General features: G+C 41.7%; 1 protein-coding gene across 1 annotated transcript in view; it reads left to right on the top strand.

The window, feature by feature from the left end:
- Sema5a (semaphorin 5A) overlaps positions 1–17,743 on the top strand; it is a 200,445-nt gene that overhangs the window by 125,857 nt on the left and 56,845 nt on the right. The window contains exons 10-12 of the mRNA XM_034523424.2: positions 2,894–3,011; positions 12,818–12,999; positions 15,858–16,001. Of these exons, the coding sequence (XP_034379315.2) occupies positions 2,894–3,011; positions 12,818–12,999; positions 15,858–16,001 (444 nt within the window). The remainder of the gene's footprint in view (positions 1–2,893; positions 3,012–12,817; positions 13,000–15,857; positions 16,002–17,743) is intronic.

The following is a 17,743-nucleotide window of genomic DNA, read 5'->3' as shown; positions in this document are numbered from 1 at the left end:
AGAAGGCACAGGCTTGATTATGTAGGGTATGGAGCATGCCCAATTTAAGAGGTGTCTCACCAAAGGTAGAACCATATTATACATGCAAAATCACTAATATTAATTATTTTAGTGAATCACATGAAGTAAGCCTGTGTTTCATGATAGATCTAATTGTAGCAATAACACATACTGCTACCTTGGCTACACAGCAAAAAAAAAACAAAGAAAATGTACACACAGCATCCTATAGATGCACTGTAGTCTACCTGTCTTCTACAGTGCTAGATTCTCCTCCAGATACCTCTACATCATAAGTGGTTTTCTCCCTCATCTCTTGTTTGTGAACCATTTCAGTGTAATCATGTTACCACTACAGTGACAGAAGTGGCATACAGGTGTCTGAGCATAGCCAAGTGTGCTAAAAATAAACCACAGGTAAAACTGACTCCTATAGGTTCTGAGTTTCCCTTAGTATTGCTGTAACTAACCAACAGTTTGGGAGTCTCCTTCCTGTTGCATATTTAAAGGCAGCATGTTGCTGGCCTAAGTGGAAATATAAGTAACTGATGTGTTCTAATCAGTCAGCTAGATAGTTTTGTCAGTGGAGAAGCACAGCAGAAAGGTGTTACTAATAATACACACTCCTATCTGATACCTATGCCACAAGCCTCCTACTTTTGAGCCTCAGGTGCACAGTTGTGCACACAGTTCCCTGGAAGACCTGGGCTGCAGCATCAGCCTTGGCTCTAAACCTGCTCCAAAGCTCTTAACAACAGCAGTGCCTGAGCTACCTGTAAGATGTTTACTGCTGTATAATTTAGTGAACTCGTGATTTTAGACTATAACCATTCCCATGGACTGATAAAACATTCTACATACAAAAACACTATGAGCTTGGGACTCATTTGGACCCTGGATAGAGACAATGGGCAAGAACTCAGATTCTCTGTGTATGTGATCATAAGAGTGGTAACAGAGACAGGAGTTTCACAATAGGTTAGCAATAGGAATACGAATTCAGTACAACATGGCTCCTTTTCTTTTCTGATGAAGGGTGACTGTCAGTTAATGTAGGTCTTTCTAAGATGGCGCTTCCCATCCTTGTGCTCTATGCACATCCACTGAAAGTTGGGTCAAAGCCTCCCTGTGCACCAACATACAAGTCAAAAATAAAACACGCTACATGGTAGTGTTGCCCATGGGAGTGCTTGCTTACTGTCCCGGGGCCTGGAATACCAAGGCAGCAGGATATCCAATTCAAGATCAGCCTAGTCTAAAAGCAGACAATGCGTCACATAAAGTAGAGTAAGTTTGGGCAGTCTGAGCCAGGCAGAAGATAAACTGACAGGTCCACAGATTGCCTTTACACAGCTGCACCTGTTGTACCAGATTCTGCTTCGTACAGCAAATTCTTCAGGAGATATTTATCTGTCTGAATAAGTAAGACACTCAAGTGTGTGAAAGAAACATGCTTTCTTCTCAGTATTCTGTTTTCCCTTTGAAGTGTGAGGTATTTACAGGACAGCCCGGGTCTTTAATGGGCCTCAAAGGTTCTTGATTCGGTCCTCAGATGTTGGAAACTAGCCTCTGTTGCTTCAGACTCTAATATCCTGCCCATCTGAGCTCCCTTCACCTGAGTCTTTGACAAAATCCTCTGTCTTTTCTGATGTGGAGCAAGGAAGAATAAAGATTCGTGGAAGGCACTGTGTTTGCTTGTGTTCAACAGTAAGATGCTGTTTTCCTGAGAATCATTTTTAAATCCTACTGCTATACTTTTCTTGGCCTGGTAACAATTCTAAAGTTGATAATTATGCTGTAGCATATTAAATATTAATATTTGATTTTACCATAGCAAATATTTAAATCTAAGCGACCACATTATTGTCAGGAAAGAAGATTAAATAATACCAATAATTAGTTTTACCCAAGTTTTTGACAGTGTTAATGTGACTTTTTCTAATCAAGTACCTTAAACTCATTGATTTTTTTTAATCTTTATTCTTAATGAGTTTAAGAAGAAAGAAGAAGAAAAGGAAGAAAGAAATACCACTTTCACCATGATTACATTCATTGGAAACACTTCTTTTCCTCATGGCCTCTTTAAGAGACCCAACTTCCAAAAATAATATGATTGGTTTGGTATAGACCAAGAGGAAATTATAAGTATGGGGGCTTTCTATTGAATGGGCGTTTGTGTTTGGATAGCAGCTGTTGGGCATTTGTGTTTGGATAGCAGCTGTGCTATTTAAAGAGTAATGGAAAGTTTAAACAACCAGAACCTTCAGCATTGTAGAAAGATGGAACTGTTATTACAGGCAGAGTTTCAGAGCCTTAAACCTTGACTTCAATGCAGAAGGCTTATTTCAGGTCTCCAGGTGGCTTTGCAGGCGAGGAAGGCCCTGTGCAGAAGAAGGAGTTCATCAAATGTCTCCCCTTTGGAAAGCTGGATTTAACTTTAAACCTAGCAGTCATGTTACTTTAAAACAAACAAACAAACAAACAAAAAACATAAAAGAAACTTGAGCTCTTCAAATGGTTCTCTAAGTGTGGCTGTGTTCACCCATTTATGAAAACAGGGTCACAGACAGAGCAAATCTCAAGGTGAGGTACATGCTGAACATGCCATTCTGTCTGTGAGCAATGATTCTCTGGCTCTTCTCGGGAGCTACGAACATAAATGTGTTACTTTGAGCTAGTTCAATATTGGGTCCCTCCCAGTTGCAGTCTATCCCAGCCAGGGAATAGCAACACAAGAAGCAGGAGATTTCTAGTCCTGACCTGAGTCCCCGCCTCACCTAGGTCTGTTTCATAGGTCACGCTTGAATGATCTCCATTCCCAGGAACATCCTGTGGGTATTTTCTTACAGTGAAGGAACTGTACAGTCAAGTGTATTTTCATGTGTGCTTTCAGTGCCTGCATTGGTGCTCAGGACCCTTACTGTGGCTGGGATGCGGTGATGAAGAAGTGCACCAGCCTGGAGGAGAGTCTGAGCATGACCCAGTGGGATCAGAGCATCCCCACCTGTCCGGTATGTGCACGTCCTGTCCAGCTTCCAACAGTATTGTCTGTGGGAGGCAGACCCACATAGCTAAAGTAGATCCATTGTTGCAAACCCAAAACAAATTTCTGTATCTACACTTCATCTATTGCTGGCTTGTAGGAGGGCCACACGGGATGCTCTCACCTGTTTTACATTGATTTGAAATACTTAAGATTCAACAGCCCTGTTGAGCATTAAGGTCATGGTTTTTACATTTTTTACTTTTTTTTTTTTTTTTTTTTTTTTTTTTATAGTTTCGTGTGAACTTGTGTCCCTGTTACACTAATAAAATGTGAACTTCCACACTCGTTCATTTCCCTTAGGGCCTATAATTCCAGAAGCTGACATAAGTGAAGATTTGAAGAGTAAGTTAAAGGATATTACTGTGGCACCATGTGGATCAGATTCATAGACCTTGGTCAGGGTCACGGGAAGGCCTGGCAGAAGCAGCCCTGTGTGCATTCCTATGTGGGACCCTGAGGAGTGAAGAGAAACTGGCCTGTATTTATAGCCAGACCCTGAATCCAAGAAAAGCAAAGCTCACTGTTGCTCAGCTTGTCTGCTTGGGTCCTCGCTTGCAGAAAACGAATTTCCTTTATTTCTGTCTCAGGCTTGTGCTCTAGCATATGAACAGAAACTACTAACATTAATATACTCAAAGTGGGTAGTGGGGCAGTTAGTCACTCTGTTACCCAGCTGTGGATCTCTGCCTGTTGTTGGTTGTAAGCACATCTTCAAGGCAGGAGCAGAAGCAGAAGCAGAAGCAGAAGTTAGATATTTACTGTCCCTGCATGTATTAGACATACCTTGGTTTCCGATTTGTCAGTACAACTTCCAGAAGCTGCCCCTTCCAAATCCAAACCATATGCTAATGAAGCGTGTTCGTCAACTTGGAGGGAGATGGAGCAGAGAGAAAGTTGGAAGGTCAGCATCCTTTCCAGATGTTGCTGTGGGTTGTGAGTCCTTTGCACAAAGCCTGTGTGGACATCATTGCATCTATGCATTCCGAATTCCCATCTGGAGTTGGATCAGAGGTTCTCAACCTATGGATTGTGATCTTTTGGGGGGATGGGATCAAATGACCCTTTCACAGGAGACATATATCAGTCTGCATATCAGATATTTATATTATGAGTCATAACAGTAGCAAGGAGGTAGCAAGTATAGTTATGAAGTAGGAACAAAAATAACTTTTGTTGGGGCTCACCACAACATGCAGAACTATATTAAAGAGTAACAGCATTAGGAAGGTTGAGAACCACTGTGTCAGAACCATTTGGCTTTGTAGTGCTAGGTATTTGATTTTTAAGGGGAAATCCTTTTCCGTCTCTTTAAAAAAAAAAATGGTTTGAGAAAATACTAGGAACTGAAGAAATCCTTTTTTTTTTTTCTTTTTATTGCTGAACATGATAAGAGCACAAAGGCAGTCATTCTCAATTTTTTTTGTAGAAGGTAAAAACATAATGAACAGCATCCAGCATGTCTTCACAGACACATCCTCACAGACAGTCAATGCATCTTCCTGCATACCTTTGCCGTTGCTTTTCCAATGGTTAAAAAATGTGTAAGAAGCAGGTAACATAAATGTAGCTTCTCTTAAATGGTAAGAACATTTCTCCCTGCACCCATGGTTACACATATGAGCATCATCACAGCTAAGACGATTATGTGGAAGGAAATTTACCCCCAGGTATTTGCTTTATAACAGGTGCATGTCTTAAATATTTTACAGCAGAAATATGAAGTGAAGGGATCCAGTGTTTGAGATATGACTGAAGAGTTGTCACCCATATTGTCTCAAGACAGGATGACAGACCCTGTTAACTTTTCAGGGCAAAATGGGCAATGCTGTGAGACCTAATCACAGCTCTGAGATATGACCACAGACCCAATGTCAGTCACACATAGCAAGATCTGTCTCTCTAGACATTAGATGTGTCTATTGTATACCGCTTTATTCTCCTACTGGATGGATTTGCTCACATGAAGATATACCTTTGGCAAGCTAATAATAATAATAATAATAATAATAATAATAATAATAATAATAATAATAAATGAGCAATAATCTTATTAGGTTTTAAAATTTTTTACTTTAAAATGTCACTTCTAAGTTATTTGCTCTTTTCTTTCACTAAAATAAAATATCTTGTTTATTAGATAAGTCTGTGGTATCCACATTTCATGATTTTGATATAATACTGACTTTACAGTGTGTGCTATATATGTTGCTGTCATTTGAAGATAGTCTCTCAGGTTGTATTTCCCATACTGAGGCCCAAACCCAGGAGTTCACACTTGCTGGGCCAGAGCTGCGTTGCCAGAGTGTGATGACCTTGTAGGCTCAGTGTAGAGTGAGCTCTAAGATGCCAACTGATTTTGGAAGTAATAAATGCTGAGAGAGTTTTGCAATCGGTAAATATTTCTCATTCCTTCTGAAGGTTGTTTGCCTACATCTTTACCAAGCAAGTAGAACTTGCCTTATATATAGATGATAGATAGATAGATAGATAGGTACATAGATAGATAGATAGATAGATAGATAGATAGATAGGTATATAAATGTATGTATATATATGTATATGTGTATATACATACATACATATATACGCTGAAGCCTTTTAAAGGAAAAGATGCATTTCATATTTTATGTAAAAGTATATGTGAAAGTGATCTTATTAGATTGAGTTCATTTAAAGACATAATGATAGGAAGTGACACCTCAGACATGCATGTGTGAACTCACCAAAAAACTAAACCCCTAGGTCAGGAGAGGTAGGTCAGCAGTTAGAGAAAATGCACTGCTCTTGTAAAGGACCCATGTTTGGTTCCCAACACCCATATTCAGAGGCTCACAACTTTCTTAATGTCACCCCCTGTCCCATATGGGCACCTGCACCTCCTTCCACACTGATATATACATATACAAATAACTAAAACTAAAATCTTTCCTTTAAAATACTCAGGGTCTGTGACATGGCACCTGTGAGTCCCTAGCCTGGGTGTCCCGCTCAAACTCCACACACTGTGCGTCACAGCTTCTTTACTTTGCTTGTGATGCTACAGGAGGGTACCCAGTGCCGAGTCCTTTATAAAGCACAGAAGTGTATTACCCACAGTTCTGGAAGCCAAAAAACATGTGCAATATCAAGGCACCAGCATTTGCTGTGATGAGAATTCATTTCCGGGGCCCCACATCGGGAAACGTGGGCCTTAAAAAGGATGTCCCCTAAGTGTCACGGACACTAAGTACAGATTGTCCCTAGTCACTAAACTGCTACAGGCTACACAAGACTATATCTTAGTCCTCTGCAAAGGTATAGTCTTGCCTTATAATTCATCTGGAGAGATAAGCTTAGGGTGGATATTAAATTGATGTTATAACATAAGGCAAAATTTCCTGGGGAGCTTATCCAATATCCTGCTCCGTGTAGGCACTGCATGTAGATATAAAAATCCTTGAAAATAAAGGAAGCTCTAGTAATTCTGAAGAAAAGATGTCCAGATAAAAATTGAAGACTTCAATTTAGCAATAAAACCAGTAGTTGGGGCGGCTGGAGGGGTGGGATCCATGGTTAAAAACTTGCTACTTTGCTCACAACTACCTGCGACTTTATTTTCAAATAATCCAGTGACTGCTGCCCTCTGTGGGCACACACACACACACACACACACACACACACACGACATTCCCTTACATAGGGGCGCGCGCACACACACACACACACATACACACACACACACACCCAAGAACATAAATATAAAGAATAGCCAGCCGGACATAAGAAATATATAAAGAGGGGCTGGGGGACCTGTGGGCACAACCAAAGTGTGTACACACTAGGCCAGCAGAGAGTTGGTGCATGAATAAATCAACATGAAAATATTATTCTTAGTAACAAAAATGGATCCCCTTTAGCTAGCCCTTTGAAATTCACTATTTCCTCAGTGTCAGGGGAGATAAAGTAGGGTGCACCTGGCTCTCGGGAGCCTCTTGGAGGAGAAAGCTATAAAAGAACCATATTACAGAAGGGAAGCTGAGCGCACTTCACAGGCTCCTGAACCAACGTGTTTGTGCTGATTGTTGGATATGACTTGGGATGTGGTGAGGAGTCAAGGAGGTGACACATCGCATCCTCCCCATGGTTGCCACGTCCCACTGGTGTGTTTTGCACGTTTTACTCTGGCTTTCTACTTAAAGTATAAAGCGCATGCTTCAAGAAGAAAATCACTGGAGAGAACTTTGGACAGTTTATTCTAAAGTGCTTTCTTTCATTTTGTTTTTTCCAGTACTGAGGTAGGACTCAGACCTTGTCTATGCTGGCCAAGTATCTGCTCATGGTGCCAATGGCTACCACTTATTCCTTTACTTCAGGTATCATTTCAAGAAAAATTATGAAAATCTTAAAATATTCAAATTTCAAAATTGAAATCCTAGGATGCACACCATTCTTCTTAGTCCCATTTTCTAGACCAAGCTTCAGTTTAAGACATAGAGCACCCAACCAGGCATGTGGCTGAATGGCATGCAGAGAGTTCATTCCCTGCTCGCCTGGGTGCTTCCCTGAGGCTTGCAAGTTCTTCCAGCTCCACAATGTAACATAACAAACAAACCTCCAAAAGACTGGAAATGCATCCTCTCCTACCTGCAGCTCCCTCACTGCCAGACAGAATTGAAGCTACCTTCTATCCTTGTAAATGAGTCACTGTCGCTACACTCTTATCTTGTGCAGGTTCCAACCAATGGCTGCCCAGTGGCGTTCCTTCCCCTTCCATGGGTTTAGGAAAAGGACTACTGTGGGTTTTATTTGCTGTCACATGTCGAGGAACCCTGCTCTTTTTCTGTGCCACTGTTATTCACTCATCCTTTCCTTGGTTGTGTATTTGGGAAGAGAATTCTAAAAGCACCTCTCTGCCTAAAACCCTCATTCAACCCAGACCCAAGAAAGAACAGACTGGCAAGTGTGGTGGATCTGAATAGCAAACAATAGGGGTATGGTTGCCAGGGACAACTAGAAATACCTAGGGAAACAGTTAAGATGTCATAAAAGGTGAATGTTACATTCTACCTTCACATGCACGTGCTCAAATCAGGAGGGACTTTTTAAAGAAACACCAGAAACACCTTTTTCTCTCAGCTGGAGAAAAATACTTTTTATAGATGCCCCTTACTCACTCATGTTAGGTCCTCCACAAGAATTAGATCCTATGTTTATCCTAAGATCAAGCTCTGACCAAAGTCACCAGGAGTCCATGTGAGTCATTTACCTTTCCATGGCTGTGTCAGAACAACTGTGAAAGCAAACTTTAAAGGAAACAAATTTATTGTGCCTCATGGTTGTTTCAATCCACTGTCACAAGCATCCATTGATTCTGGGCCTGAGGCAAGGCTAGCTAAGCATGATGTCAGGGAGAACATGGCAATGGTCAAAGATGCTAACCTGGAAGTCAGCGCAGAAAGAAGACAGGGGTCCAGGGGTTAGACCACATCCTGTGACCTACTGATTGTTGCCATAGTAACAAATTCCCAAAGAAAGAAGGTAGCTGTGCCCTGTCTGGCAGTGAGGAAGCTGCATACATGCATACAGAAGAAGCAACATCTTTGATGGGTCTTACTTGCTTATAGTCCATTGAGTGGTAAACTTGATGTAGTGACCCATTAGTAATGGTATTGCCCTAATAGTCCATTCACTTCTCAATCACGCTCCATTTAGGGAGCCAGTTTTTAACATGTGAGTGTTTGGAATATTTATATTCAAACTATGACTGCCTTAGACAGGCTAGGATCCACCGTTAGCCTTGGACTTGAGTGCAAACGTACCCTGGATAATCCTAGGCAATCATTGGTATAAAGACTCTCAAACTCCTCCCATTCAGAATGCTACTTTCATAACCTCTTGCCTACTGGGGCATTATCCAAGCCTCTTTGGATTACAAAACTGAGAGTTTCGTGTTCCCTGCAGAGCAAGCAATTCACTTCAAGGAAATACATACGTCAGCCTTGTCAGTGATTTTTTTTTTCCATTTTCTTCTCTTCGTCATCATGACACTATTTCCTCTTTGCCTTATAACACTGGATTTTGCTGTATAGCGTGCAGACAGATGTGTCCAAGTCATTGCTCTGCCTAGTTCCTTTGTATTTGCACAGAGACATACAATGCAGGTGAACTTGAAGGGAATATTCTTTGCCCCACATCTTCTAATTTTCCTCCAAGTATCTCTTCTTCTCAAAGTTCTAATCAGTATTTAGAGGACCCAGAAACTTAAAACACACACACACATATGTGTGTGTATACATATACATATGCATACATATACACATACATATAATGTATACAAGTGGCCAGCTGTATTCAGAAAATCGGTTTTCCAGCCAGCTCTGCTTACCAAGGCTGCTGTCCTTATAAGCACAGTTCAGTCTCTGTCCTAGACTCATCTGATGATTGTTATAGTATGTGGAGGGAGTCTGGGGTGTATTTCCCTCGCCCTACTTTCAGTTCAGGACTATGTTTCTGCCAGGGTTCCATGATGAGATGACCCATACTATGCATGACAGTGGCTATCTAGCTCTGACTCTCACCTCGCTCCAGTCCTACCCACCTTCCCACCTGCCAACTTAGGATGGCTGAAGCACAGAAGGTTCCTTCGTTCCACAGCATCTCCAGATCTTTCTCTGATGCCTTTGTCTCATCGCCTCCATGTATAATCCTACAAACTGCTATTTGGCAGGGTCATGACAAACTCGATCATGTATTCTTCAGTGCGATGCCCCAACGACCATAGCGACATTACTTTCTGTGACCTTTTCTTGTCTGTTTGTAGGCTTGCCTTTTCCTAAACTAGAAGTAATGTTTGAGTGGCTTCTGCTTCCTTCCTTCTCCAACAACAGGACTAGTTCAGAGTCTCATAAACAGAAATGTTGGTCTGTCCCTGAGGAAGAGTCATTTTATGTAAAGTGTTGTAGTTGGGGTAATTTGTTAAACTGTCTGAATGACTATGCTCTGTACATTACTGTTCAAAGCTCTTCAGCTTCTCTTGACTTATACGTTTGCTTAGATTCCCTGTTTAGATTTCCACATCAGATCTGAAGAGGTGTGACATTGTTTTCTTATGGAGCTGGCCTGCCTAGGAGGGCCTGGGCACCTACCTGTCTGCCTTGCACAGAGTAGCCATAGACCCTACCACCACCAGCAGGCATCATGCAGCTCTGAGCTGTATAGTTCTTTCCTAGTTTATCTGCTCACAAAAGCTCAATCTGCTATCTGTTTCATTCTTGGTCAATGCCAGCCAATGGTATAAACCTGCCCATGATGTTTTAAATCATACAATATTTTCAGTGTGAAAATGTCCACAATAGCAGTAGCTCACCTTCACCTTGTCTATAGTAAGACTTTTTGTCCCATATTCCTCTTCCCAAAAAAATGCCTCTGGCCAGGTCTTTGGACACTTTCTTGACTGAGTATAGTTTCTTGTCCTCCGTATCTAGTCTGCTTTGAGACACTCACATGAACGCCAGTGCCGAAGCATGTATCTCTCATTCATCAATGAAACCAGAATGGAAGCAGCATCTTACCTGATGATGGGTCTGTTATTCAGGAGAGCCTTGGGCTATCTACTTGGCAAGCATATGTGTGCCATTTCCTGTAGTTCTCAGCACACCTAATAGTGTTATCTTATCACTTTCTTATCACTTCTCATTTCTCTTGATGGACTCCCCACCCTGTGAAGGCATGCAGAGGTAGAGTCCATGAAGGTCTTATTCCTGTTCAGTACCCTGCGGCACAGTGGTGGAGAAGAACTGACTCTCCAGGTTTCCAGGGCAGCTCTTAGACAGTCAAGACCTTCTACAGAGAGCAGCAATGGCCTAATGAATAATCAGGGTAGTGTGGACCATGTATGTGACACAAATCACCATGCTTAATTGATGTCTGTTGTCTGAACAGGAGACATGGCTTTTTACATTAAAAGCAAGAATAACAATGTTTATGTCACAGGCAAGGGTCTGTGTATGATTATTAACATGGACCTAGTTAAGTAATGTTAAATGCACAAAGGAGATAAATGTGAAAAATATCCAAAGTAGGAACTTTACTAATTTAACAAGAGAGTCTGTCAACTCAGGAACTTGGTCATCTTCTCATGCAAGCTGTGTTACTCCTTAGAAGCATGTGGTTTCCAGGGAACCTAGGGTCCAAGTAGGAGCTGTAGCTAGAAGTGTTATTTATGGGAACCTTGAAGACAAGGATGCTTTTGTTTGGGAAATTTTCCTTTGTTTGTCCACTTGTGTCCTAGCATACTCTCAAATGGGGCAGGCCCAGGCCCACCTTGTGGACACAGTTTATATTGAAATAAGAGAGATTGGTAGGAGGATTCAGTTCTGCCCACCTCAGAAAATAAACACCATTAATGTTGACTGGGAAAGAGAAGGAATAGAGAAGCACACTGTAGAGCCATATTTGTCACAGTGGATGGCAGAGAAAACCACATTAATGTGTAAACATTCCCCATAGTACTTAGAGACATCATGGATCAAAAATACTGCTGCTACTGTAGCTGGTGCCTTTCACCACTGGCTGGCTGAGGACAGAGTCAGGAGCCAGAGAATGCAGAGAGAAAATACAGTTATCATCAAATTGTCATCACATGGCCTGAGACTCATCTGCCTTTGTGTTAAAGATGGAGAGGATGGCCCTATAGTCCTCTGTGGTTGCTTTTGGAAGGAAGACCTTGGACAGGGAACTTAATGGTTAACTCCATGAGCGCCTCTTTTCCAGAGATCTTCTATTACATACGTCAGAAAGCTGCTCACTCTTCAGTGTTCAAGAACTGATGTCCCAAACACACTCAGACCCATCACTCAGCATTCTGTCTGCAGTGACCTGCAGGTGTCTCCAATGCTGTGCCCTCGTCTCTTTCTCTCTCTGTCCCTGCTTTGCATTCTTTCTTCCAAACCTGATGACAAAAGCATCTGTCAGTAGCTCTCACTGACAGGAAACAGCAGAGCCGCGTGACCCTCTGACACATTTATTCCTCTGTCATCAACCAAGCTGTCCTTGGCATCAAACATCTTGTCCAGATGCTTTATGGGTTCCTTTCCACTCTACAACTCAACACAAGCACCCACAAGCTTGTTGTCCATCCTCAGCAGCAGCCCTGAGATGCCCTTTGTCATATACTCATAAGCAGATGCCAAGCCCTTCCTGGCCAGCATACAGACTCTGAGTGGTACTCACAGTATACCGCTGGCAAGAATAAACTTGAGAACTGTAGTGATCTGATTGCTTATAGGGGGACCTGAGATGTGCTTGGCATCAAACATTGTCACTTGGAGGTAAATATGAGCCCAGTCTGAATTAATCTTTCATGGCTTTAGTTGTCTTAAGGTAGATACAGCCATGCATCGGATGTGTATATTTCTGGGTTTTTCTTGTTCTTTAGGTTATTCATATTGGTGGGCAGTTCTACCAAAACCTCATTGCTGAGTTGTGAACCTTTACTCCTCCACTTCCTCTTCTTCTGCCTTCTTGCTCTTCTTCTCCCTCTGCTCCCTATTCCTTCCTCTTTTTGCTTCCTTTTCTCTCCACTCCATCTTTCCCATCATCTCTTGCAGTGACCTATGCTGCATGACTTTGAAATCTTCCCATACACACTGCCAACTTTAATTTTCTTAAAATTTCAAAAGAGTTGTTTTTGCCACTTGAGAGATCTTTTGGTTTTCTGGGTTTGTTTGTTTGTTTGTTTGTTTGTTTTCAACTTTATCCTTTCTGACACCAATGCTTGCATTTGCCTTCCAGACCAGAAATCTCACTGTAGATGGAAGCTTTGGCCCATGGTCTCCGTGGACACCCTGTACACATACTGATGGCAGCGCTGTGGGATCCTGCCTCTGCCGGTCTCGCTCCTGTGACAACCCAGCTCCGCAGTGTGGTGGCTGGCAGTGTGAGGGGCCTAGAATGGAGATCACCAACTGTTCCAGGTGTGTGCCTCAGATCATTCTACTGTAGAGTCTCATCTTATCTCGGATTGTTGAGGTCTCTGGGCTGCTATTCTTAACACAAGTCATTCTTTAATAGATGAAGGTGGCAAAAAGAGGGGGTACCCATCACTTATCGGTTACATCATTTGTGAGGAAAAATTCAAAATGGAGGCTAAGTTGTAAATTTAAACTGTTTAGAAGTTCATCATTGGGTAGGAAAATACTACTAATTCACTCAACATAACTGGCTTCTTTGATGGAAATATCCATTACTGAATGTCTTCCTGAAATATGTGACTGATAATTCCTCCTTGTAGAGCATGATGCATTAGCTAGAATGGATCTATTCTGTATGCTGTGATAGACTAGAACTCAGAATACCCCATCTCTCTGACCTCACACCCTTAGACATCAGGACAGTCCAGATGTAGGGTCAACTGAGTTGCCTCATGTTCTTTTCTGACTATACTCGCTTGTCCTGCCTGCTTCCCCTGTACCCAGAAAGCTTCTTGGTTCAGTTTGCAAGTCCCCTCTTCACTTGATTCCAAACAGGCCATTTCTTAAAATTGTAGCTGGTGAGCCTAAGATCAAGAAGCAATGAGGGAAACTGTCTACGAAGCAACTGGCTGAAGATCAGATTCAGTAATTGAACTGTGTGAGAGCCCAGGGCAGAAAGGGTGGGCAGAGCAGGCTGTGCAGAGCAAAAAGGCAAGCCTTGTCCTCGTCAGCAGTTTTCATAGTGGGTTTCTATCTGTAGCAGCTTCAAGGTGGATTCTACCACCACATAAGGTTTACAGAACCCAAGGAGGGCCACAAAGATAAGGTTATGTAATAAAACAGAAAACACAATGTAGGTGACTGGACTTACTTTGAAGATGACAGTGAGCTATTTCATCACTGAAAGACTGGAGTGCTGAGCTGCAGTTGTCTGTCACTTGGGCTTCAGCTCTTGTTCCAGTTGGAAAGTCCCCCTCTCTAAACAAACGTGACCAGCTTATTGCAGGTTAAAATCATAAGTGAACCAGCCCGCTTCGGGGATGCTGTAGAGGTGTAAGCAGATGACCACCTATCAAAATCTCCCCGTGATTACTCCAGGAGGCTCTCTCCATCCCCTACTCTGCCTCTCAACAGCTTCTAGAAGTATCCAAAACCAAGTACATAAAATAGATAGTTACTGATAAGCTTGCTTCACTTATTTTCTGATTTCCTACAGTCCTGCTGGTTTTAGACATTTTTATTTACCTTTGACTGTGCAGGTAACATGTTCTTCACATTATAAATAGAATATGTCATAAAGCCACATAATGTTTTCAAAAGCTTAAGAAATTAAGAGTTTTAAAAGAATATTAAGATTTGTTGTAAAGTTTTAATAACCCCATGGATTATTTTGGCCATGTGTAAGGCTGTGGGTAGAAGGGTAAAAAAAAAAAAAAAAAAAAAAAAATGGCTTGTTATTTTTATGAGTGAAGTTGGAGGTGGTCTCGGTTTGATAAAATTATCAACAATCAACAATTTACCATGCACTAATTATATCTGTTTTGTTTCTGTTAGTCTTAGGTTTCAGCTAATAAACTAGGAAACTACAAAATATATTTAAAACTTCATCTTAACTACGTAATTTGTTAAAAGTATTAACTTATATATTTAAAGCAATATCTTTAGTATTACCATTACATATTTTTGTGTCTAAAAGGAATGTATGAAGGCTGCTGTAAACTGATCTTGTCCCAAGCTCATGAAAGTAGACTAGCAGAGGATACAGCATGCCTATGGAGATGCCCGTGTGATGGGGATGCCATGTGATGAGCAAATAGAAATTCTGAGACTGAAGAGAAGGCTCAGAGTTTAAGAGCACTGGCTGCTCTTCCAGGGGTCCTAAATTCAATTCCCAGCACCCATAGCAGATGGTTCACAGCTGTCTATAATTGTAGTCCCATAGGATCTGATGCCCTCTTCTGGCGAGGAGCTGTATATGCAGACAAAACGTAAAAACGTAAAAAAATCTCTAAGAAAAAGAACAAAAAGAAGTTCTACACACAATATTCATAGAAGCTCAGACCAAGCTCTACAATGAATGACCTAATGCCCCAAATAATAAAACATATACAACTTACTTCTAACAGCCCAGGAAAACATCTAGGGGAGATTTAAATTACAAAGACTCTGAATATACTGTCACTTTATGAAAAATGTGGGTCAATAGCAGTCTATTTTGTGAATGACTTTGGTAAAATAGAGTCATCTTGTTTTTCTTTTATTCTGAAATATCTATATCATTCTATATGTACAATAGCTTGCCTGCATATGGCTTTGTGCCATTCTGAATTAAATACTCCCCCTTCGTTTCCTAACAAGATTGGCTTGAAATAATTGAAGGAAGCTCCACTTCTTCTCAACACGAAGGCTTTCTAAAGCCTTGTGCATGTGCATACGCACTGCTTTTAGATGTAATAGAATGTGCTGTATGTGACTTTGGGTGTTTCTTCTATCTCAGGGGCACTGTTTAGGTGTTGTAAGAGATGTGTCAGGAGTCAAGTAAAATTGGAAATTTTATAGGTTAAGGATTCACTTCTAATACTGTGCAGTAAAATACCATTCTAATAGGCTGACATTTTAATAACTAAAGCTCCTTAACTATTTCAAACATAGTAGGCACATTTGGGATGGTTTGAGCTTTCAAATCAAATGCCATCTGTAAGGGAACAGTCACAGAGGTTACCAGTGTGCTCTGTTCCAAGACAGTTCCCTCCTACTGGAGGCCACACAACCAAATGGTCCAGCCTTGGTACAAAGACATGCAGAAGGGGGCTTGACTGAGCTGGCTCAACTGAGGTGTTGAATCACTTCCTCTCCTGCAGGAATGGAGGCTGGACTCCCTGGACCTCCTGGTCTCCCTGCAGCACCACCTGTGGCATCGGCTTCCAGGTGCGGCAGCGCTCCTGCAGCAACCCCACGCCCAGACATGGTGGCCGCGTGTGCGTGGGTCAGAACAGGGAGGAAAGGTAGGTTCCAGCCCTATCCCTACACCAGCATCTGTGCACTTCCTGCCGTTCCAGTGGTGCCAATTGGACTTTGGGATCTAGCTTAGTTTATCTATGGCATTCCTGTCCGTTAAGCTAACCTGCATCTTATTCTTCTGGCATCTTTTGATTTTGATCTACAATTCCCATGAAGAGCCTCATTCTGGTCCAGTTTCCCTGCATGTTTGACCTGGGACTCCAATCTCAAGTCACTTGAGATTGCTCAGGACCGAGGCCACCTTTGTGCTGGACTTCTGTGCACTCAGAAAGTGAGCCTGCCTGAGAACGGTTGCTGAGTTATTTCAGTTAGCCTGCCTCAGAGGCAGCAAATCCCAGCAGGTCCTGGTGAAAAGAACAGATCTGATAAAGAAGCTCCCATTAGGCTGGAAATTGGGGGGCAGGGGAGCAAGCAAGTGAGAGAAAGCTCAGGGGAGGCTTTATCTGTGTACCCTCCAGTGTGACAAAAACAAACAAACAAAACAAAAACAAACAAACAAACGAACCATGAGCTGTGATACCAGCCATAGTGCAAGCTGGTTTTTATGAAAACTTTCAGGGTTCAGTTCTCCATCTGGACGTCCCACCTAAGACTTGGATCCAACTTGGTGTTTTTATTGTTTTGTTATAGAATTAATCATTTTGCATTGACTCCAAAATCTATTCTTCGTTCGTTTTTCTCTCCCTTACCTACTGAATGCATACTCAACTCTGTCACTATTGTGAGTGAAAAGCTATAGATGAAGTTCACAGTATTTTTAGGACACACACACACACACACACACACACACACATGCCATCTCTTTGAAAGGCTTCCAGTGCCTTTTAATGAAAAATTAGAGACACCTATTTAATATCACGGGTTGAGGGAGTCTCATAAACATACCATATGTCTGTCTGTGGCCATATACTTTCATAAACAAAGAGCAGGGTTCCTGATTTTTTACATAGTTGTGCAGTGGGTATTGAGTATATCTTGATAGCAACTAGAAAGACCATTTCTCTTATTCACACATCCAGTTTCTTACTTACCAGTGACCATTTTGTTCCTTTTTGACTAAGGAAGAAAGGAAGGCTGCTGTCACACACAGACAGGGTTTGTCATTTCTAAAGAAGTCTCCTGAGACAGTCCCGTCCGGGCTGTCTCTAGTGTTCCATCTAACACCAGTTGATAGGTGAGAAAGCTAACTAGTGAGGACTCTTCTTACTGGATTTCCCAACACCCCACTTGAGTGAAATCACTTCCATCTGTGCAAACACTTCTCTGAGTCCAGGTATTGCACAGACACAGGGAGAACAAGGCTGCATACCTCTGTGGCCAAAAGCACTGTGTTCTGTCTCTACACTTAACCATTCATAAAGCCATACTTTCACAGATTTTATAAACATTGGTTAGTGTGTTTGGGTGTCTTACACCTAACATGTTTTTCATTTACGGGAGACATGTTTTGGGGGGTTAGAGAAGGGGTCGCTTAATAGAGGAAAATTTTACTTCAAATAATGAGATGGATGGTAAGAATGTGGAATTTGTATGGTTTTCATAAATTGATGCATCTCTATTGAATATGCTTCTAAAAAACTAACATGTATTTCAGAAAAAAAAAAACCAAATACTTGATTACTATGGTGTCTGTAAGCAAACAGTTCTTAGATTTCTTGCCATGTCAGATGGGGAAATCAACATGCCAAAGGAAAAAACCTGTCCTGCTTCTGGCAGTGGTGATATT

The sequence above is a fragment of the Arvicanthis niloticus genome, chromosome 19 (assembly GCF_011762505.2).
Source record: "Arvicanthis niloticus isolate mArvNil1 chromosome 19, mArvNil1.pat.X, whole genome shotgun sequence".
Taxonomy (NCBI): domain Eukaryota; kingdom Metazoa; phylum Chordata; class Mammalia; order Rodentia; family Muridae; genus Arvicanthis; species Arvicanthis niloticus.
The sequence above is the reverse complement of the archived record's forward strand: the minus strand, read 5'-3'. Positions and strand labels throughout refer to the sequence as shown.